The sequence below is a fragment of the Leptonotus elevatus genome, chromosome 14 (assembly GCF_054856555.1).
Source record: "Leptonotus elevatus isolate MCC_2025b chromosome 14, RoL_Lele_1.0, whole genome shotgun sequence".
Taxonomy (NCBI): Eukaryota; Metazoa; Chordata; class Actinopteri; order Syngnathiformes; family Syngnathidae; genus Leptonotus; species Leptonotus elevatus.
This window is the reverse complement of record NC_141252.1, coordinates 716,375-738,810: the sequence shown is the minus strand read 5'-3', so window position 1 is coordinate 738,810 and position 22,436 is coordinate 716,375. Positions and strand designations below refer to the sequence as shown.

The 22,436-nt window shown below is 37.5% G+C and overlaps 1 protein-coding gene across 1 annotated transcript; it reads right to left on the bottom strand.

Moving 5' to 3' along the window:
* Positions 1-4,695: 4,695 nt before the first annotated feature.
* vps39 (VPS39 subunit of HOPS complex) lies at positions 4,696-21,943 on the bottom strand. Its single transcript, XM_086095673.1, has 24 exons — positions 21,232-21,943; positions 20,473-20,538; positions 20,030-20,094; positions 19,912-19,954; positions 19,718-19,812; positions 19,531-19,629; positions 19,362-19,454; positions 18,317-18,500; positions 17,985-18,105; positions 17,081-17,201; positions 16,612-16,741; positions 15,684-15,826; positions 15,176-15,316; positions 14,389-14,530; positions 13,366-13,452; positions 12,200-12,273; positions 11,786-12,002; positions 11,135-11,263; positions 10,423-10,525; positions 10,280-10,325; positions 10,033-10,182; positions 8,286-8,420; positions 7,201-7,292; positions 4,696-5,728 (listed from the first exon to the last, which is right to left on the bottom strand). Exons 1-24 carry the CDS (start codon positions 21,302-21,304, stop codon positions 5,650-5,652), a joined length of 2,628 nt encoding a protein of 875 aa, XP_085951799.1. The 5' UTR covers positions 21,305-21,943; the 3' UTR covers positions 4,696-5,649.
* Positions 21,944-22,436: the final 493 nt, after the last annotated feature.

Sequence of the window (22,436 nt, the reverse complement as noted above, 5' to 3'; positions counted from 1 at the left end):
CTATAATTTTAAATTGGACAGTCGAACAAGTTTTTTTTATTTGAAAAATGAGGTCAAGCATGTGACGACAGAAGCATCAGGAAAAGCAGACTAGAAGGTGAGCTTTATTTGAGGTTAGTCAGAACCACTCCCAGGTTGTTTTTCTTCCGTTTGTGGGACTTTTATTCATTCAATGTGGAGGGAATTATGAACAGTTCCAAGTAGCGCATCACAGTGTCAATATTTGATCCAGCAGAATCAGTATCACTATCTTTAATGCATAACAAGATAGAACTAAAATCAATATTGGCCCAGTTGTATCTGCAAGAAATAGCGATTGAATTGCAATAGAAACATTTGATGGAAATGAACTGCAGGCGAAGCTTTTTTCCTTTGTCAGACGGTTCAGGCGCAACTTATGAAGTGTCTGGTGACCGCTTTACATCTTTCCGCACAGCAGATGAACTCGTGTCAGAAGAACACTTTATCTCCTAACTTATCACTTGCATTTATTAAAAAAAAAAAAAAATACCTCTGTTGATTTATCTGTGGCTTGGCAGCCATCTGCAGAGCTTGCAGAGGTCCTCAGTGCACATGCAGCTTAAAATGGCATATTTCAGACGGCCAGATTTTACGCTCTGTGAGGAATTGAGCCGCTGAGAACTGACGCTGAATTGGCGAACTCCCATCCGTGTCATTTTGCAGAAGATCGATTTAAAGAGAGAGAGAGTCATTTGTGTGGAAATGCTGACTTGTTTGGGATGTTTGTTTTTTACAGAAATGGTGGTTTTCCTCAGATTTGAACAGAAATGTAACGATTTCGAAGCCATAGCCGCAACTGAGGTGCCGTCTGTTGATCGCGGTTAGCATCATTCTAGGTTGCCTAAAGGAAAAAGAAACAAACTTGGATTAGAACAAAAGCTTAGTGCAAAATCCAAATAGTATACAAATCTATCACTATATCATGAAAGATGAGAAATGACGTGTATATATATATATATATATATATATATATATATATATATATATATATATATATATATATATATATATATATATATATATATATATATATTTTATATATATATATATATATATATATATTTTATATATATATATATATATATATATATATATATATATATATATATATATAAATATATAATTTTGAGTTAATTTAAAGTTCCTTTAACGCCACTCATTTTTTTTAGCGCACGATTAAATACCGCCCCTTATTTGGAAAGCCGGTGCTGGTGGAATTCCAGTCGCAACGCAGCAGACACATCCACATCAAAATTTTGCAGTATGAAATGTAATAATAATGCATATATTTGTGGAGACAAATGTGCAGAATTTCACAAGTTACTTTGTGTTAAAGATTAGATAGCTCTTAATAGGAAAAATAAAAAATGCACTGAGCTGTCACCAATGTCTTACAAATGCAATTATGCCATCTAGTGGCAGAAAAATGACCTCGACACAAATCAATAACACACTCGTTTTTACAGTACAGTGCATCTTTTTTTTTTTTTTTACTCATTTTTATGAATTATTATGAAATGACTGTATCACTTGACTAAAAGGTGCAGCCATATTTCTATTAGTTAAAAAAAAATCACATTTATATTAACAAGATTAGAAAAAACAATTTATTGTATGTTTCATTGTACATTTAGGACGTTATAAGATTTGCGATTAATCGTGAGTTAACTATTGAAGTCATGCGATTAATTAAGATTCAACTTTTAATCGCCGGACAACCCCTAATATATTTATTTATGTATTTATTAGTGTCAAAAACCAATTTTGAACCACCCTTCAATCACATCACAGCCCATGTTTCGAGATACTTATCGAAGGAAATACAATATATACATATACAACTATCTATTCATAAAACAGTACATTTTTTTGTTTGTTTTAAGTTAAATGAAGTTTTCAATACAGTCTATCACGAAAACACGTACAGTCGTGCACGAGGCTTGCATGTCGCGTTTCGACACATCGTCAGGGTTGTGGCGCTGGTCGAAATCTCCCAATTTAAACTCTCACAAAAGAAAAAAAAAGAGAAAAGACAATAAAAGCAGCAGCGGGCAGCGAGGGCGGGACAGGAAGGAAAACCAAGACGTCCCGCTGAAGATTACGGGGTGCACACTTGTGCGGTTTGCGGCGTGCAAAAAGAAACAAAAAAAAAAAGTTGTCCATTTTGTATTTGAAAAGAATGCTGGCGACGAAGTGGCTCGGACGCTTACCACACTTCCTCCGATGCTTGTTGCTGGGCAGATTTTTTATTTTTTTTGTCTGTTAGCAAAAACGTAACCACTAACAACAAAAAGCTGATTTAAAAAGTGAAACATTGGTACGCGCACACACACGCGCGGAGGCTGACATGGAATTCCTGCATGATAACAGTGCAGCTTGGCAATATTTACAAGTTCAGTCTTGTGTGTGTGTGCGTGTGGGTTACACTAACAACAGTGTTGTCAAAGAGCAAGCACTAATATTTGGACACACACGATTGTGTTTTTGTTTTTGGGGGGGGGGGGGGTCGGTTCCATGCTGTGATGATTTAGAGTGTTGACACCGAGAAGACATTTCTTTAGCAAGTCCTCTCGAGCTGACGTCAAAGTGTGACATTGGAAGGCACACCACAACCAGAAGGACACGCATACACATGCACGCACGCACGCACGCACTTTCTCCATTGGAAACAATGGGAATGTAACTCATTTGTACAGACAGCAATAAAAAACAACAAAAGACAAAAGATGGCCCATTCGGCCAACTACATTTTTTAAAATTATTATTAAGAAATAAAACCAACAACCCCAAACAACATGGCCAAATTAATCCAAAACAAAAATGTGGACTATTAATTTTTTATTTTATTTTTTTAATCATACATTTTTGGATTCTATTTTCCCAGACGTGTTTTAAAGCGATCGGCACATTCCCGCGTCTGCTGCGTGAAAGCGGGTGGAGGATAAAAAAAAGAGCTGCCGCATGACTGTGCGCACTCACTTCTTGTATAAAAAAAAGAAAATATTTTTTTTATTATTAAAAAAATACTTCAATACTTCACACACAAGGGCGTGATGTCGTTAAAAGCCTGCTGGGACACATCAGATGTTAAATTGTAGACCTGGATTACAGTGGATATAAAAACGCGACACTCCCCTGATCAAATGCCAACTTTTTTGTGATTAACATTTTAGCTGTTCACAATGGGGATACTCGTCGTTTTCAGACTGGATTCGGGTTCTACTAATAAAACAACAACAACAAATGTTGCCACTTTTTGTTAAATGAAGATGACATCACCTGCGCTGAGGATAGGTAACGACCAATCATGGCTCAGCTAACCAAACTCAGAAAACAGGCGAGCCGTGATTGGTCGTTAACTATTTCCCCAGCACAGGTGATGTCATCTTCAATCGACAGCAAGTGGAAAACTGTGTTTTTAAAGTTGTCAATTGTGCATGAAACATAATGAAGTTCTCAAATTACATCTGGACAAAATATTCACTTTTTTTACTTTTGAAAATGGCTTAATGAGTCAAGTTTCCCTTCAATGTGGAGCGAGTTGTGAACGGTTCTAAATAGCAGTTAGTAATAACACAAAATATGGAGGCTCCTGCTCGAAAACAATATCGGAAAAGGCCTCCTAAATCAGCTGTAATTTAAAATGGTGGCAAATTTGAACATTCCCATGAGAAAAGCATTCACATTCAAGTAGCTTTTAAAAAAAAAAAATCACCCTGCCACACTTTTCGCTCATTTTGTTCCCATTCCAAATTGATGACAAACTCGAAAGCAGACACGGTTGTGGCAAAATCTCGCTTTTTGCTGGGCTCTATGTGAAAAACACATGCGGGAAAATCCTGGCTGTCTCGCCAATTGTATGGAAAGTGTGTGAACGCATTTGTTGAGGGAACGACTATTGAGGCAATCCGGTGAAAGATGGGCCAGTTTTAACACGCGTGGAAACAAACTCCCTGTCTAGACACGCACACATTTACACACCTTTTCCCGCTTGTGAGCATCTGAAGGGCACCTGCTGCTTTGTACAGGACAGACGGCAAGACGTCAGATTCCACGCGAAGGCACCAGTCGGCAGGAAGTGACGTCATCGGTTGCCGGGGAGTCCAGCGTGTTTATGTGTGCGGTGGTGGCGGTCCAGCTGGCCTGCCTCGGTGACAGCTGCGTGTTTTCCTTTGAAACCGCCACACCGCGACGGTTATAGCAGACTGTTAGAGGAACGTGCTGACTCATGGGAATCACGTTTACTTTCGAAGCGACGTTTTCATCGAGTATGAATAAAAAAAATAAAAAAAATAGAAACGTTTTTGTAGTTGGTAAATGGGGTAGATGCCACGGACTTCCGAATTTTATCACATCAGCGCAGTTTCCGGCCACTGTTGGCCGCGTTCCAACACCCTCACCACCAACCGCTCGTCTGAAATGCTCCGGACACTGAGACAGACACTAACTACACACTCGCAGCCTCGTACCAGTCGACGGGAACGCGCAACCGAGGGGCACAAAGGCGGAAGCGCAAGTACTGGGACGTGGCCCGCGCGTTGCAAACCGGAAACGGAAACAAATTTGATGGGTGAAAACCCGGAAGTCCCGCCTCCTCTGTGGCATATAGTCCATTGAGCAGAAACAAAAAAAAACGCTGAATTATTTAAGAATTTAATAAAAATGATCAAAATGCTCATTTACAATCGAAATGCTTTATTAAAAATAAATTAGCATTAACATACACAAATTTACATAAAAAAATACTGGTGCTACCAAGCTAGCTAGCATTCCAGCTAGATAGCCAGACAAAGAGCAATGCATAATTCAGGACAATTTCCTTCTAAAATCATCCACATATCACTCGAGTAAAACTCAAAACAAATTTTTTTTTAGGTGCATTTTCACATGAACAGCACTCTGTATTTGCCATCGATTTGCTCTGTTACTTTATTGAGTCTGGAGGATAACAGTCAAACATCCTGCTGCAAAATGTTTATTAGAAATTAAAGGCAGACAAACACGCTTGAAAAGAAGATACAAAAGTAGAGCAGGACGTGTGCAAACATTTACCGTAGGCGTGTCGGATGCGGTGAAGCGGTTCAAACAATTCAACGACATTCAGTGCTTGTAACAGTGTTTTTGTTTTGTTTTGTTTTACATAACAATCACACACAAAAGCACAAATTAAACATTAGTCATTCAGATTCCGAGTACCTCTCTCCAAGCAATAAATAAACCTCGTAAAGTGCTGCACTTGAATGATCCCGCCGTTGGGGTTTCCTTTGCAGACGTTCCAGGGGGGGAAACGTACAATTGTCTCGAGGGTGAACACGATGGATGAAAACTGTTAGCAGGTCTGGAAATTAAAACGCAGCAAAAGTTGATTCTTCATGCTAGCAGAAAACAAACTGCCTCGCGTACAATCTTGAGTCAGGAAAAGGCGGTAACAGTCGAGCGTCCTTATTCACGTCCGTGGCGTCCATTTTAAGTCACTATCCTTTTCCTTCCTCTTGTTGTACGGCTACAAATGTCCGCTTCAAAAAAAAAAAAGTCTCGTTCCATGAGTGTTTCCAGGCGGGCGGTGTTGGCAACGGATATTTGATTCCATTTCTAAGTTGTTGTGAAACGGGAGAGTGCGTTCGGATGTTACTCGGTGGGACATGCGCTGCGGTCTTTACAGCAGAAGTAGTGCACCACCACGCCGTTGGGATATCTGGCAAACGCGCTACGAGACACAAAAGCAGCCGTTGGGCAATGTTGCTTGCAGAGAAGTGGATGCGTCGTTGCAACGGACATTGATGAAAAATTGACTTTTTTTTAATGTTTGTGTACGAATAGTTGGGTAAATGGAGTGCCTGCCCAACCATCAAGCGTGAAATGAAAATATCAAGTCAAATCTTCAGTTATCTGCTTATTTCTGAAAATGTGTCAGTGAGAATTTATGCACGTCCACCTCAATGCTACCAAACACTCACTCGCTACATAAACAGAATAAGGAGGGCCCAGACAGGGTTACAATAGTTTGGGACTTCTCGTTACAGTTGTTTTTTTGTTTGTTACTTTTTTGTTTTTGTTTTGGACTTTTCATTAGATTTTTTTTCTTCCCTTTTCACTTTTGTTTTTAAAATGTAGTTTTGGACTTTTCATTACAGTTTTTCTTTTTTTTTTTAACCTCCTAAGGCCCAAGCTGGTTTTTACATGCAAAGTGCTATCCACGTATGTGGCCACTAAGCCTTAGGAGGTTAAAATGTAGTTTTGGACTTTTCATTACCATTTTTCTATATATATTTTTTTACTTTTCTTTTTTAAATGTAGTTTTGGACTTTTCATTACAGTTGTTCTTTTTTTATTTATTTTTTTACCTTTTTTTTTATGTAGTTTTGGACTTTTCATTACAGTTTTGTGTCTTTTTTTTAACAATTTTTTTTAAAATGTAGTTTTGGACTTTTCATTACAGTTTTGTGTCTTTTTTTAACAATTTTTTTTAAAATGTAGTTTTGGACTTTTCATTACAGTTTTTCTTCTTTTTTAACTTTTTTTTTTAAATGTAGTTTTGGACTTTACATTACAGTTTTTCGTCTTTTTTTAACTTTTTTTTTTTTTTAATGTAGTTTTGGACTTTTCATTACAGTTTTTCTTCTTTTTTAACTTTTTTTTTTTTTTTATGTAGTTTTGGACTTTTCATTACAGTTTTGTGTCTTTTTTTTAACAATTTTTTTTAAAATGTAGTTTTGGACTTTTCATTACAGTTTTGTGTCTTTTTTTAACAATTTTTTTTAAAATGTAGTTTTGGACTTTTCATTACAGTTTTTCTTCTTTTTTAACTTTTTTTTTTAAATGTAGTTTTGGACTTTACATTACAGTTTTTCGTCTTTTTTTAACTTTTTTTTTTTTTTAATGTAGTTTTGGACTTTTCATTACAGTTTTTCTTCTTTTTTAACTTTTTTTTTTTTTTTATGTAGTTTTGGACTTTTCATTACAGTTTTGTTAACTATGAACTCCTGCTCAAAATCACATTTAGCTAACTTGGTTGTTTACAGTAATTCACACTTGACAGGTAGGCAAGCACTCTAGAGACCCAACTACTTGCAATACAAGTAATTAAAAAAGTCACCAAGACGAGTCCCTAAAGACGTAATTTGTCATCAAGTGACCATGAAATATTATTGCATTTGAATATTTTTTAAAAAAGTTTACCTATTTCCTATCTTCTTCTTGCACACTCTGCACGTCTTCTCCTCCGTGATGACACATTTGACCTGCTGGTGGAAGATGCGCTCCTCCTGCACCTGAAACACAAAAAACAAAACTGTCATGTTCAGTTCTTAGTTAAATGGCAGTGACAAGAAGCTTTTTTTTTTCTACTCAAAACGTCCCATAGGACAGTCTCAATATGATCGTAAAACTTACATTTAAATGTTTCCCCATTGGAAAACATGTAATGGAACTAAATCCTTTCTGTGGGCATTTAATATTGCGTAACTGTACCTGTATTGTTTAACTCATTCACTGCCATTGACGGCTATAGACGTCAACATTTCTTTTTAACTATTTCTATTAGTTTAACATTTGTTCTCACTTTTGGTAACAAGAGTATGAAAACCTAGATTTTTATTTTATTTTATTAGAACAGATATAAAATCTGTGATTAATCGTGAGTTAGCTAGTAAAGTAATACGATTAATTCCGATTACAAATTTTAATTGCCTGACGCCCCTAATTTTTAATAATCTTTTCCTTATTAATATATATATTAAAAATATTTAAAATAAGGGGCATCAGGCAATTAAAATTTGTAATCGGAATTAATCGCATGACTTCACTAGTTAACTCACGATTAATCACACTTTTTATATCTGTTCTAAATGTACAAAAAACAAAATCTAGGTTTTCATACTCTTGTTAACAAAAATGGAAAAATATGTTAAACTAATTAGAAATTGTTCAAATGAGTTTATGTAAGAAATTGACATCCTTAACTGTCAGGCAAGCATAAAGGTCATGTATAATATACCAAAAGTAAAGTAGAAAATACTCACATAAAGCTTGATATTAAGTCTGTCAGCAAAAAACAAAAAACAAAAACAAAAATCGAATATGCTTTTTAAAAAGCATTCCCAGAACAATTTATTTAGAGAAAATAAAAATGGATTAAAATCCTAAATCACACTTGTGATGAAAAAATATTGGACTTTTTATTATAAGGCCATAACGCACAGCCCTGGGTTCCATGGAAATGAACAAAAGAAGATCCTCAATGGTAGAAGCTGGTCCACGCTTACCCTGAGGAACTCCGCCTGCAGGAGACTCTTGAGCACCTGGTTGCAGCGTTTCCTCTGAGCCTTCTCCTCAAGGACACTCTCCAGGAAGCCTCGGATCTCGAGGATCTGAGTGTTGGCTGGCAGCAGGTTGATGGCCTGGACAAGAACAAATCAAATAGGAGTCAAATATTTCATGACACGCCTCAAAGTCAGAGTTTTTCCTCACTTGAAATTATGCTGGATTGGGGATTTTGTGAAAGACTCTCTTGAAAGTTTTTTGTCCCCAAACAAAAGTAACAAAGCCGAGTGATCTGTTGTCATCCTCTTACGGCATTTTATTTATTTTTTGTTGAATCAAGAGCAGATACTGACCCATATTTTCACTGCTATGGAAAGCAGCGGAATGCTTTAGGTAAAATTATATTTTTTTAAATACATGACATTTAATTTATTTGAATGAAAAAAGTTATTCTTTAATTTAAAAAAAAATATGCTAATTTTTTTTAAATGTTGCCACAAAATATGAAAAAAAAAAAAACTACATCAATCTGTAACTTAATTAACTTATTCACTGCCATTGACGGCTATAGACGTTAAAAAATAATTTGAACTATTTATTAGTTTAACATTTTTTCACACTTTTGTTAACGAGAGTATGAAAGTATTTTTATTTTATTTGATCGGAACAGATATAAAATCTGTGATTAATCGTGAGTTAACTAGTAAAGTCATGCAATTAATTACAATTAAAAATTGTAATAGCCTGACGCCCCTAATTTTTAATAATCTTTTCCTTATAAAAAAAGATGATTACAAATAATATAAAAAATATTAAAAGTTGCCGGAAGGTCTCTGTTGAAATCGTGACTTAACTCATTCACTGCCATTGACGTCAAAAAATCATTTGAACTATTTCTATTAGTTTAACATTTTTTTTCCACTTTTGTTAACAAGAGTATGAAAACCTAGATTTTTTAAAATTGTAAATTTAGAACACATTTGTGATTAATCGTGAGTTAACTACTGAAGTCATGCAATTAATTATGATTAAAAATTTTAATCGCCTGATGCCCCTAATTTTAAATAATATATATATTTTTTTAAATTGCAATAAATTTTTTACGTCTATACCCGTCAATAGCAGTGAATGAGTTAAAATACATTTCAATATAAAAAAATAATATATATATATATATAATAATTATATTTAAAAGTAATTAAAATATTATTACATTTACATCTAACACATAAAAATGTAATATACATAATGGAATAAATAAATAAAAATATCTGACAAACAATATACAGTATTAAAAAACAAAATTTAAAAATAATTTGGAAAAACTATACAACTATATCTTCCACAAAAAGACACTCAATTCAGTTCAAAGTGAAAGATTTAAAAATTTCATTGTACTATTTTTTTTTAACTCAAACCATTTAGGCCTGCTGTACCCTGAGCAACGTTGGCAAATAGTGTGTGGGGTTCGGCAACTAGTTTTCCTAAGATTGCTCTCCGTTTGATCGCTGAAACGCAGTGGGAAGTCAGTAAATGGTGATTGGTCATTGCCAACAGCCTTTCAAAATATCCACAACCATTCACTGCCATTTCCTCTTCTTTGTTGCCATCTGTTTGTTCCTTGACAACTGCACCATGTTTTCCCGGTTCAATAAAAACTAATCCAGCGCATCATATTCTAAGCAGATAGAGTCAAAAGTTGACACCCGCATGAATAAACACAAAAACGCACATTTCCACATGTTGTACCTTGGTGGTGTTGAGCTTGCTGTGGTGCAGTTCCAGGACCTGCAGGGCGGCCTGGAGGTTGGCCTGTGGTTCCGACAGCTCCATCTTGATGGGCCCCAGGCAGTGCGCGTCCGGGGGGGACAGATACATCCTCAGCAGGGACAGATACACCTGCAGGGCACCGAGCGCAACTTCGTGAAAACCTCCTTTTTTGTCATATTGGATCATTTTTAGTACAATCCGGAACTGAAATTTAAAATCAACCCACGTCTTTATCGGCTTCCACAGAGCTGCTGTAATGGCTGTGACAGTATCTGTGGAGAGGAGACCGAAAATCTCTCATTATTTCTACAAAGTCAGCATGTGTGTGTCTGTGTGTGTCTGTGTGTGTCTGTGTGTGTGTGTACTCACTCCTCAGCCATGCGCGTGTCCTTCAGGATGTGCACGTAGATGAAGAGCGCCTGCTCGTGCTTTCCCATGCGACCCAGCAGCAGGGCGCGTTCCTCCAGGAGACCTTGGGCGAGATCATACATATTGTCCATGTCGGGCGGAATCAGCTCCCATATTCAAAATGACTACTCTTCAAATAATAATAATAATTAAAAAAAGAAACGCATCTTGCATGAGTTACCAAACACTTTGCTCTTGTGCACCAACATCAACAACGCCACCCCAATCGCTAATTTAAAACACTAAAAAAAAATTTTTTTTTATATAAATGGATAAAATGACTAAGCAGCTAACTTAGCCTCGTGGCTAACAAGTTCCGTCTGACCCAAAATATGACAGCTATCCATTTTCAACAAAACAGATGTATCTAAGCTACCTATTTTCATTTGTTATGCATAATAAAAAATAATAAAAAAATCCAGACTTTCAAACTTGAGGCCACAAAATACTGCACAGCTCCGGCGGAGTAAACAAAGAGGCGGAGTTTTAAACACTTCTCAGACAATTTGAGTTAGTTCCCAAGACTTTAAATTTGTTAATTGAGTGTAAAAATTACAGACCAATAATTTTGATGAACCATATTTGGGCATATGATTCTCACCAACAGTGACCATGTTTTCCAATACTTTAGTCCATGTTTTTTTTGTTCATGTTATTTTCCCCTTTTGCTTACCGTCAAAGGGGAAGTCGCTGATGAGTTGTGCCGGCTCGTAACTGGTGGAAATATCCAGAAAGGACAGCAGCTTGTTCCGGAATTCTCCCAGCTCACCTTTCTCCATCCCCGCCGCCACAGCTGCAACTCCTGACATTGAATTATATTCAAATGTTAAAAAGTTTAAACCTATCAACTGTGTATCAAGTGCATTATCCTATTTTAAGTGTGAACGGTAACTTTGTGGTAATTTATTAACTCATTCACTGCCATTGACGACTATAGACGTCAAAATTTCATGTGAGCGAGTTCTCCAAGTTTAACTTTTTTTTTCATTTAATTTTTTATGAAAACCTAGATTTTTTTATTTTATTGTAAATTTGTGATTAATCGTGAGTCAACTATTGAAGTCATGAGATTAATTATGAATACAAATTTTATCTTAAATTAGGGGCCTTTTTTTTTTTTTAAATCGTAATTAATCACATGACTTCCCTAGTTTACTAACGATTAATCACAAATCTTATATCTGTTCTAAATCTAGGTTTTCATACTCTTGTTAGCAAAAGTGGGGAAAAAAATGTTAAACTAATAGAAATAGTTCAAATGAATTTTTGACGTCTATAGCCGTCAATGGCAGTGAATGAGTTAAGTCACGATTTCAACAGAGACCTTCCGGCAACGAGTTGAGGTACTGCTTCATCAGGCCTTGAACCCTCTCCAGGTAGAGCTGAATGAGGGTGTTGTGAAACTCGGGGCCCTTATCGTCCCACACGTAGATGATGTGCTCCAAGTACGGGATGGCCAGCTCCTTGAAGCCGTCCTTCAGGAAGTTGAGCACTTTATCCCGGGGCAGCGTCTCCACCTCGGTCAGGTCCTCCGTGAAGATCTGGGGCAGAGAAGATGCTTGCTTGTTAGGATTAGCGGAGCTTAACGAACGGCGCTACAGTTACATCTTTTTTTAATTTTTTTGGGATGTCTGCATTCAGTTTCATCCCAAAAACATAAAAATGACAAAAATGGACATAAGTGTTTTTTTACATAGCAGCGACGATATGCTGTACGTCCAAGTTGAATAAAACGTACCTTCAGCCCGTCTTCAGGACAGATCTTCAGCACCCAGGGAGCAAACTCAAAGATCATGGCCAGATTTTCAACTCCTGTGACGGGAATCACAGGAAAAAATGTTCCAGGTGTCTTTCAAACACAAACTTGTCCCATAGATTTTGTCCTTTTACTATCAACTCTTCACTCGCAGCCATTTTCACTGAAGCAACCCCCTTCGCCCCCAGTTCTACTGGATTTTGAATGATTTTGCAAGGCCCACAAAATATTGTGTTCTATTGCTATAAATATGAAACCTACCAAAAGAAAGATTAGTCTCTTCTTTCATCAAGAAAAAAACTTATATTTATATCTGTTTCCACTTTACGGCAATTAGCATTAGAATATAGCTAAGTTTCATCATTATTCCCAAATCTGTTTAAAACAGTAGGGAAAAGAGCTTTTTGCAACATGGCCCTGATTGATCTCTTATACTCTGCTGACACCTGGCCGTTTTTGTAATCCTTCCGTATGCTCTAGCATAAAAAACGTATCAATACGTCTTTGAGAGCATGGTGATATTTAAAATAAAACGCATTGATACGTTTTTGCGAGCAAATGAGTTACATTTGATCCACGTTTTCAAAGATGACAGAGAGGCTAGGTTAAATTGTGAAAATGTTGACTTTGTGTTGTATTTGTGTATTTTGCATGGCAGCAAAATTGGATGACTCACAAACTTATGTAGCTGTAGGAAAGTGATCCAAGTCAAAAACATGCCAGCTGAAATTTGTACCATTCCAGCACGCAACTTATTAGGACATTAAACAGTTCCAACTCTATGAAGTGCTCTTGCCAAACTGAAAAAAAAAAAAAAATCCCCACTCAGTCACTGCTAACGCTTTCAATTCTGCCAATAACTTGAATGCATGCAACAGTAGTAACAAGCTGGATAGGATGGAAACCGATGTAATGGAAAATGTTACATTTGTTAATAGCAAAACTGTGAGATAGCCACACTTGCGTTAATTCAATCATTCAAAGTAAGACGGAACATTTATTATTAAATATAAATCAATGAATAAATAATGAATCATTTATATATATATAGGTCTAAAAATCTTGCTGCCTGTCACTATGTTGACTGCCTGACTTCTTTGAGAGTCATTTTTTTGCAAGTCATTTTTTTTTTTTTCCAAGACGCTCACCCAATCTCTGGAGGTACTGCACGGTGCGCTCGTGGCCCTTCAGAGGGGAGTTGGCCTTGGTGGACTGGTCCAGCAGAACCTGCAGAGCTGAAGAGGAGGCCGACGAGAAGTGACATTGGTCATCTGCTTCCCATTACACGACTAACTGTGTAATTGGTGCAGATGGTTCGAATCAGTGGCAGGGTGGAGTAGCGGGTCTCCAGAGGAATGACGTCACACGATCACAAGCAGGGGGAACAAAACGCTTAACATTTTTAATTGTAATTAATTGCATGACTTCAATAGTTAACTCGCGAAAAAAGAAAAGTTTATTAAAATTATTATTTTTTAATTAATAAAAAAAAGAAGAAAATATTATTAAAAATTAGGGGCGTTAGATGATAAACATTTTTTGTAATTAATCGCATGACTTCACTAGTTAACTCACGATTAATCACACATTTTATATCTGTTCTAAATGTACAATAAAAAAAATTCTAGGTTTTCATTGTCTTGTTAACAAAAGTGGAAAAACATGTTAAACTAATAGAAATAGTTTAAATTAATTTTTGACGTTTATAGCCGTCAATGGCAGAGAATGAATAAAAAAAGAAAACATTAAAAATTTGGGGCGTCAGGTGATTAAAATATGTAATCATAATGAATCGCATGACTTCACTAGTTAACTCACAATTAATCAAAAATTGTATATCTGTTCTAAATGTACAATAAACAAAATTCTAGGTTTTCATATTGTTAACAAAAGTGGAGAAAAAAATGTTTAATAAATAGAATTAGGTTAAATGAATTTTTGACGTTTATAGCCGTCAATGGCAGTGAATGAGTTAAATGCAATTAACTGAAATTTCAGATTAAGGGTCACTGTGCTAGTAAAAAAATAAAAAAACAAAAAGTCTAGAAACCTGGCAACCACTGTTACTGTTACTGTTGGGTACACTTCTGTACCGTAGCGAAAAAAATCCAAATCCAAATCCACATAGCATTTACACACTGACGGTGTTGTCGCGTGCTTGAGTTTGATACCTTTCTGGTGCAGGCCTTTCTTCTCGTAGAGAATAATGAGCTCGCTGTACTTGTGCGCCTTCTTTAGGACGTACTCGCTCTCTTCGATGTGGCAATGGTTGTTCTCCAAGCGCAGGAGGGGCGAAACCAAGGCTACGTTGGTCTAAAACACAAAACAAAAACGTCTTTGTCTGAACTTTTTCACATCCTTCACCTTTAATTAAGCTAAGGCCACTGACGATACCGATTATTAGTAGTCAAGGAGACCGAGAACTCATATTTGGGGCCAGTATTTGTTTGCAGTAGAACATAAAATTGTGGCATAAAAATGATTGTTTGCATCACTCATGGCTCTAAGATCTTTTTTTTGTGCGGGGGGGGGGGGGGGGGGGACTTTGTAAAGATAATGAACCACAGTTGGAGTCTAGGAAATAAAAATAACCGGCGGGCCAGCGGTTTGGACACCCTCGCCTTCGGGTGTTCCACCTCCCAGAGTGGAAGCAGGTGACTTCTCTGATTGCCTCACACAGTGTGCTGCTTGTTGTCTCCATAATCAGATGCAGACTCCTGACGCAAGCCTCCAGTAGCCCCCGGCCCGTCCCCCCTGATTAGATCGGACTTTGTGAGTCTTTAATGGGAATCAACTTGGATTCCATTGCGCATTGACTTGTTGACAACAACTGACGAAAGATCCCTGTATCCGATGTCCGGCCACATTATTAGGTACACATCCATGGAAATCAACACGACAGCCGTTCGGGGAAACGCCCGCAATTCCCGACGGCCAGCACGAGCCTCTGGGACTTACGTGCAGGTAGCACTTGAGCAGCGTGGTGTCGATGATCTGCAGCAGCTTCTTGCGGCTCTTGATGGTGGGCGTGCCCTCCATGAGCGGCGATGTGGTGGACGGGTCCGGGTCGTTGAGCTGTTTCACCAGGTGGCTACGTTTCTAGCGGGGCAGGACAAAACCAGATTGAATGACAACTACGTAGAACTGGCAGATATTTTTCACTAAAATCCAATTGTAATCTATTTTTTCTCCCTTTACTTATTTGGGGGGGGGGGGATTAATGACACCTGCATACTTTCACATTTTTTTCAATATATATATATTTTTCACCATTTCCCCGAATTTTTCATGGAAAACATATGTTGACTGTTTATCAGGCTTTTTTATTTTTGGGGTTTTCTTTTTTATGCCCCCAATACATTTCAATGATCATTAATTACACACAGATTTTTGTTATTCACATGCCAACAAATAGCTAAGGTCCAATGTACGCAAGTTTTGCTTTTTGTTTTCGTCCCCGTCACACCTGGGTGAGGTAATCGATGAGTGCCAGGTGAGCCTTTTCCAGCTCGGCCCCTGACAGCGCCGGCAGAGGGTTGGGGTAGTGCAGCTGCCTGCGGTAATCGGATGGCAACAGGTCTGGGTAGAGGCCGATCACGTGAGTGGGATCTACACGACATATATAGAGGAGAAAACATTTGGAATGGTTTGCCCTTCGGCAAGTTTGAAATAAAACTTCAAATTGATTAATTAATTGTTCAATGTAAGGCCCGGGGGGGACCTTCATTGAGAGGTTTTTAACTCATTCACTACCATTGACGGCTATAGACGTCAAAAATTCATTTGAACAATTTCTATTAGTTTAACATTTTTTCTACTTTTGTTAACAATTATTGATGATGATTAAAATTATTGATTAATTGTGAGTTAACTATTGAAGTTATGCAATTAATTACAATTTTAAAAAATTGTCACCTGACGCCCCGAATTTTTCATAATCTTTAAGTCACGTCAGGCGATTAAAATTTGTAATTAATCACACATTTTATATCTGTATTTCAAAAAAAAAACATTCTAGGTTTTCATACTCTTGTTAACAAAACTGGACAAAAATGTTAAACTAATAGAAATAGTTCAAATTAATGTTTTATGTCTATAGCCGTCAATGGCAGTGAATGAGTTTTAAAAAAAACATTAAAAAAAAAAGAAATTAACCTGAATATATCAGATTGTTAAAAATATATATACATTACAAGATCATGCAACTTTTAAATTAAATAATGTAAAATATTGCATCAATACTTTAAAAACTAGTAACCTACAGCATTATGTTTTTTTTGTTTTGTTTTTTAGCATGCTTTATAAAAACAAGGTTACATGGGCCCCTCTGTCATCCTATTTTTCTGCATGTGGCCCTCAGTGGAAAACCGAGTTAAATCACAAGTCCCACCCACCTGTGCCCAGTTTGGCAAAAACCTGCATGGAGTCGTCAAATCGCTTCTGGCAAAACAGATTGAAGGCGTACAAGTTCTGGATGTGATGGATCTGCTGCTTCTTGTCACCGTCCGAGTCGTCTTTCATCATCTGGCGGGAAGGAAAAGGAAAAAACTGAATTCAAGCTGGTAGTGGTGATGAACGGGCCATAGCACCCCTTTTTCATGGCCAATCCAATTTGCTTGCTTTGTTTTGGGCATACATACATCCTCGAGATTTTTTTTCGTGCTTCCTATTATGACAAACACGAGACCTCATTTTGAGTAAAATCGGTAAAACCGGAATCCGACTTGGGTCAATTATTTTCTAACTTTCCAGTGGCCCACACACATTTCTTAAATTTTACTCTGCCTAGCAATATACGTAAATCTCGATCATCAGGTCAGATGCGATGAATGAGTCCGAAGACAAATGGGTTTGTTCACTCACTGCCAGCTGAAGCGCCAGTTCGAACTGCTTGTCCTCCAGCAGCTGCCGGATCTGCGTGGCGATGGACACAGGCAACAGGCGCCACACAAAATGGTTGCTGGCCACGTACACAACGTTTGGACTAAGAAAGGGGCAACAAACAATTTGGAAAAATAATCGAATTGTGTGGTTTTTTTCTCCCTCAAAAGTGCGATTGTGATTCAATGTTCAATCATATTTTCAAGGTCCTCTTCATATTAACTTATTCACTGCCATTGACAGCTATAGACTCTTTTTTTTTTTAACTATTTCTATTAACATTTTTTTTTCCATTTTTGTTAACGAGAGTATGAAAACCTAGAACATTTTTTTGGTACATTTAGAACAGATATAAAATTTGTGATTAATCGCGAGTTAACTCATGCGATTACAAATTTTAATCGCCAGATTTTTGATAATCTTTTCTTTTAAACAAAAAAAATAATTGTGTTAAATTTTTTTATCCTTTTTTTTTAAGAAAAGATTATTAAAAATTAGGGGCGCCAGGTGATTAAAATTTTTATATCTGTTCTAAAACAAAAAAAATATATATTCTAGGTTTTCATACTCTTGTTAACAAAAGTGGGAAAAATGTTAAACTAATAAAAAAAATTCTAATGATTTTTTTACGTCTATAGCCGTCAATGGCAGTGAATGAGTTCATCTGTATTATAATAAACAACATGAGATTTATTGTACATAAATGTCTTGATCTCATGGGTTAGCAGAACTTCACAAAATACCACCAGGGATTCCCCCAGCGTTTTATTAGCCTGGCAGCCCGCCGGGCTATGCCCCGCCCCCGCCCTTCGACAACTAACCTGAAAAGCTGACTTGAAGCTTGATTTTTTTCCCTCCTAATATTATTTTCTGAGGTGCAACTTACCCGGCGGACGTGATGAAACGAGGCCTCTGCAGCTCCACGCTCTGCACCAGCAGCCGGGGCTCCAAGGTCCGGATCTCCACATAGCGGGGCAGCACCGCGATGATGTACGGAGGCTGGTGCTCTGGAGTCGGGAACACACACTAGTCAAACGTGATAAGGTTCCACTGTATATTATTGATCCTCTACAACGATGACGACGGTAGCAAATTAAACTCTCATTTCAAGGCACCACTGTACGCTTTTAACATTTCACATCAGCTTATTTGCATTCCCCCTCTGCCATAACCCCACACTGGGTCTACGGGGCTCCAAGTGTACTGATGTCTTCTTACCCATAGCTATGGGGATATCGGTCCAATTCAGGGCGCACTTCTGGGTGCAAGTGCCCTCCTCGTTCAGGACCACAGTGAGGTGGTCCTGCCCAACGGCGACCTTGCCGTCGGCCAGCGGGGTGACCAGCGGCTCCAGCTGTTTGCCGGTAGGAAAGAGCTCCTTGATGGTCCCGCGCCCGTCCATCTGGAGACAACCACGTCGTTTGATTACAAATATGAACGCTAGGGCTCGGTGAGTATTCGTTTGAGTTTAATTTGTCAAAATGATTTTTTTTTTTTTTATCATTTAGCGGCTTCTGTAGCTCAAAGGATTTCCCAATTGAGTCAATGTCGCTCACAATATTCATTGACTTTTATCACCCAAGTATTTTTTTAATGCTGAATTAGGGCTGTGCAATTAATCGAAATTCAATTACAATTTAAATGATTACACTCCACGATTAAAAAAATCAGCATGATCGTTAAAAAAAAGATTACTAATACTAATTTTGAGTTGTTTAAATTTATACATATGCACCTTTTTATTTTATTTTAAAATAACTAATTCAATAAATTTAGTTTCATCCAAAACAAACTTGCTTGATTATAGTGTTTGTTATTTTTTTTGCGTTTAAATATTTTCTTGTTTTGTACCCAAAATTAAATAATCGTCCCAATCATGATTTAAATTATTATCAATATAATCGTGATTAATATATTCTTAATAATCGAGCAGCCTTATGGCTGAATGTCATTACCTTTATGTTGAAATGTGTAAAAACAAATAAAAAAAGAGCTAATAGGTCAGGCCCCAATATGAAACAAGACATGCTACTACTAAACAACTAATTTTTTATATATATATATATATATATATATATATATATATATTGTTAAAAAAAAAATGGGGGGGGGGCAGCAGGATTATTTATTTATTTATTTTTAAGGCAAAATTTGTTAAAAACAGAAACGTGTTTGGGTTTTTTTTATGAAAAAACTGTGGAGGCTTTATTCGATTTTGCCCAGCCCTAATGGACACAATGGAAGTAACTTTATTTATGCATACCCGGATTAGATAATAGTCTCTTTTGAAGCCAACGCAGATCGAGTTCTCACACCAGGCCATGGACTTTGGAATATCTGGAGCACCAAAGTCGCCCTGATTGCCAAAAAAAGAAGAAAGGGTCAGTCGGAAAAGAATCTTAAAACAACCAGCGACACGTTTCACTTTCTACCTGCAGCTCGTGGAACTCTCGATCCTTCCAGTAGTACATCTGCAGCCTCTTCTTCACGGCGACACACATTCTCAGCGTTTCCTCTCCAGAGCTGCTTTGCTGGAAACCAAAAGTCCCCCCCATTCGAATCCTGCTAGCAGTTTCATAATTGCAAAATCCCCCCTTTTTTTCCGAAAATGTAACTAACCTGCAGGTCACATACAAAGAGCGTGGCTCCCTTTGCTTTGGACAGCACGGTGATCTGCTGGAACGTCAACAGGTCGTGGACGTGGATGTTGTTCTCTGCGGGAAAACATCGACAGAGAAATAGAAGCGTCTATCAATAATCAAAACTACACGACAAGAAATTCAAAATGGAAGGTGGGTTTCGTAGTGTCTTACCCAGAAGACTGACAAGTATTTTGTACTGCGAGACGACGTAGAGCTGCCAAATGCAAAATAGCAAATGTAAGATCAGATCAACTCAGGCTACATTATTGAGGCTTCAGCATATCGCTACCTGTTGGATTTTCTTGGAAAAGTTTTTGTTGGATTTCTCAAGTGTGACTTCGAAGAGGTTGGTGGCTAGGAAGAAAAAGAGTTACAATCAATTAAGCATTTTTTTGAAGGAGAAATATACTTTTTTTTTGCTCTTGTATATCAGTAGTCCCCAACCGCCATTTTGGCCCACAAAAAGCATGTGCTAAGCATTTGTGTTTGCACCACTGTTGCATACAAATAGTTGGGTCTCAGGAGTTTTAAAATTAAACAACAAAGTACATATTTTGTTAGGACACAATGGAAGGGACTTTATTTATTTCTTAAGTTAGAAAGATAACAGTGCTCCATGACAATGCCTGTGGTTGTCATGGTAACGAAGATACTTGGGATCAGTTCCCAATATTGAAAAAATATATATATATACTAACATTATACATCTTTAATAAACGTTGGCATTCCTACCTGGATCCTTTTTAATCCGGTACAAAAGGAGATGCCCTGGCTTGGTACCGACTAGCAGCCAGTCCTCTGTAAAAAAGAAAGCGAAACCACCTTGGTCATTTCACTCATTTTCCAGGAAAATTCAAACAATTTTTGAGCAAAATTTCCAACCTTTACCACACAGGTAAATTAGACATTTTAAACTCCAGTGGCACCTTCAGATACAAGTGGCCAGCTTTATTTCATACAAATGGTTGCACATACCTTTGCTCCCCAGGTAACAAGCCAAGTATTTTGTATTTTACATATGCAATATTTACTATTTTATGTTTGCATACACATCTTTGTGGGATGATGCATGACAGAGCCGCCTCTAAAATGAGCCAATATCACCCTTTCAAGATATAGGTTTTAACAATGTCAATAACTTTTAATTCTTGGTGTGAGGTTCTTTTTTTTTTTTTTTGTTATTGTGAAATAGTGCATAGCATGGCATGGTGGACGAGCAGTTAGCTTGTGGAGTTTCCATGTTCTCTCTTGCTTGCGTGGGTTTTCTCCATGCTTGTTTGTCTAGAAGTGCCTGTGACTGACAACCAGTCCAGGGTGTACCCCGCCTGGAGTCTACTGGCATAGATTCCTGCTCACTCAAGACCCTGGATAATAAGCACTTTAAAACACTGAATCTCAATGGTAAAGCCCTACTTATATATATATATAAAAGTCTTCCCAGCACCATTTGATTTGTATAGGTGTGGTTCTGTGGTTGAGGGGGTAACTCACCCCAGGCCGCCATACAGTCGATCTGGAGAGGAAGCTTCTCCAAAATCGGCACCGGCTCGTAGGCGTCGTGCATCTTGACTGACAGCGGGGCAGCCCGTCGATTCCAAGCCGGGAGTAAGGCGAGGCTCGATGGGGGAGTGCTCCACTGGGTGGCCCCTGGTCACGGTGGTATTGGTGCATTCATCAAACAACCGGAGTAGTTTAGCGTTCACGAACACACCGGAATAGTTTGAACGTCCCACAAAAGTACGTCAAAAAGACACAAAAGGAAGCTGGGGTTCGTCTTGGCTGTCAACTATGTGCAGGACCAAAACAACTGTTAGCTCCCGAGCTAAGAAGTTGCAAAAATACTAGCACTTCGTTCCAACACCTGCAACAACATTAACTCAGTCCACGAACTTATGTCTAAAACTACGACCACGAGTGAAAAACTTAACTTGTCAATAAAAATGAGCGAGACTAACGTTGGTATTAGCTGGCTAGTTAGCCGTGTTAGCTCGGAGCTACTTCCTCCTGTCTTCAGCTGACTGGAAGCTGCACGTGACTCGCGTCACATCTCGCTCACGAGGAGCGAATTAAAGACGCAGGTTAAACACACGAGCTGGTTTTGACGTCAGTATCTGTTTCAAAATGACATTGTTTTGTGAAATAACGATAAAGCTGAAAATGTTTTTATTCCTTGTTTGGCATGTTTTCTTTAGTTGTGTCTCAAAACAAGCCTTTTTTTTTATCTCGCGATAAGCGCCGGAAAGGCATTTAGTACGGTGGCCCTGAAGTGCAAAACGCAAAACCAAAAAGCGGAACACTACAGCAAACAAAATAAAAACGAAACACTACAGCGAATCAAAAACCAGAAAGACAAATAACTACTTAAAACACACACAAAAATCGCTAACACAAATCAATAAACACAAAAACATAACATAATCACTTACCACTCAAGTGAGTCCAAAACTTTTATAAATAAATGAATAGAATTTAGTACGACCTAGGCTACTAATGTAGACAAACACAAGTTATGTATTTTCATTTATAAAACAAAACAAAAAACACATCTATTGCAAAAATACCCAGACAGACATCTCTCAAAATTTCTAATACATTATGGATAGATAGCCTTTTAGTCCAAAAATACTGGATTATTTTTCTTCTTCTTTTTTTTTTTTTTTTAAAGATTCCCAGTTTGCTAGCACTGCAATTCAGTT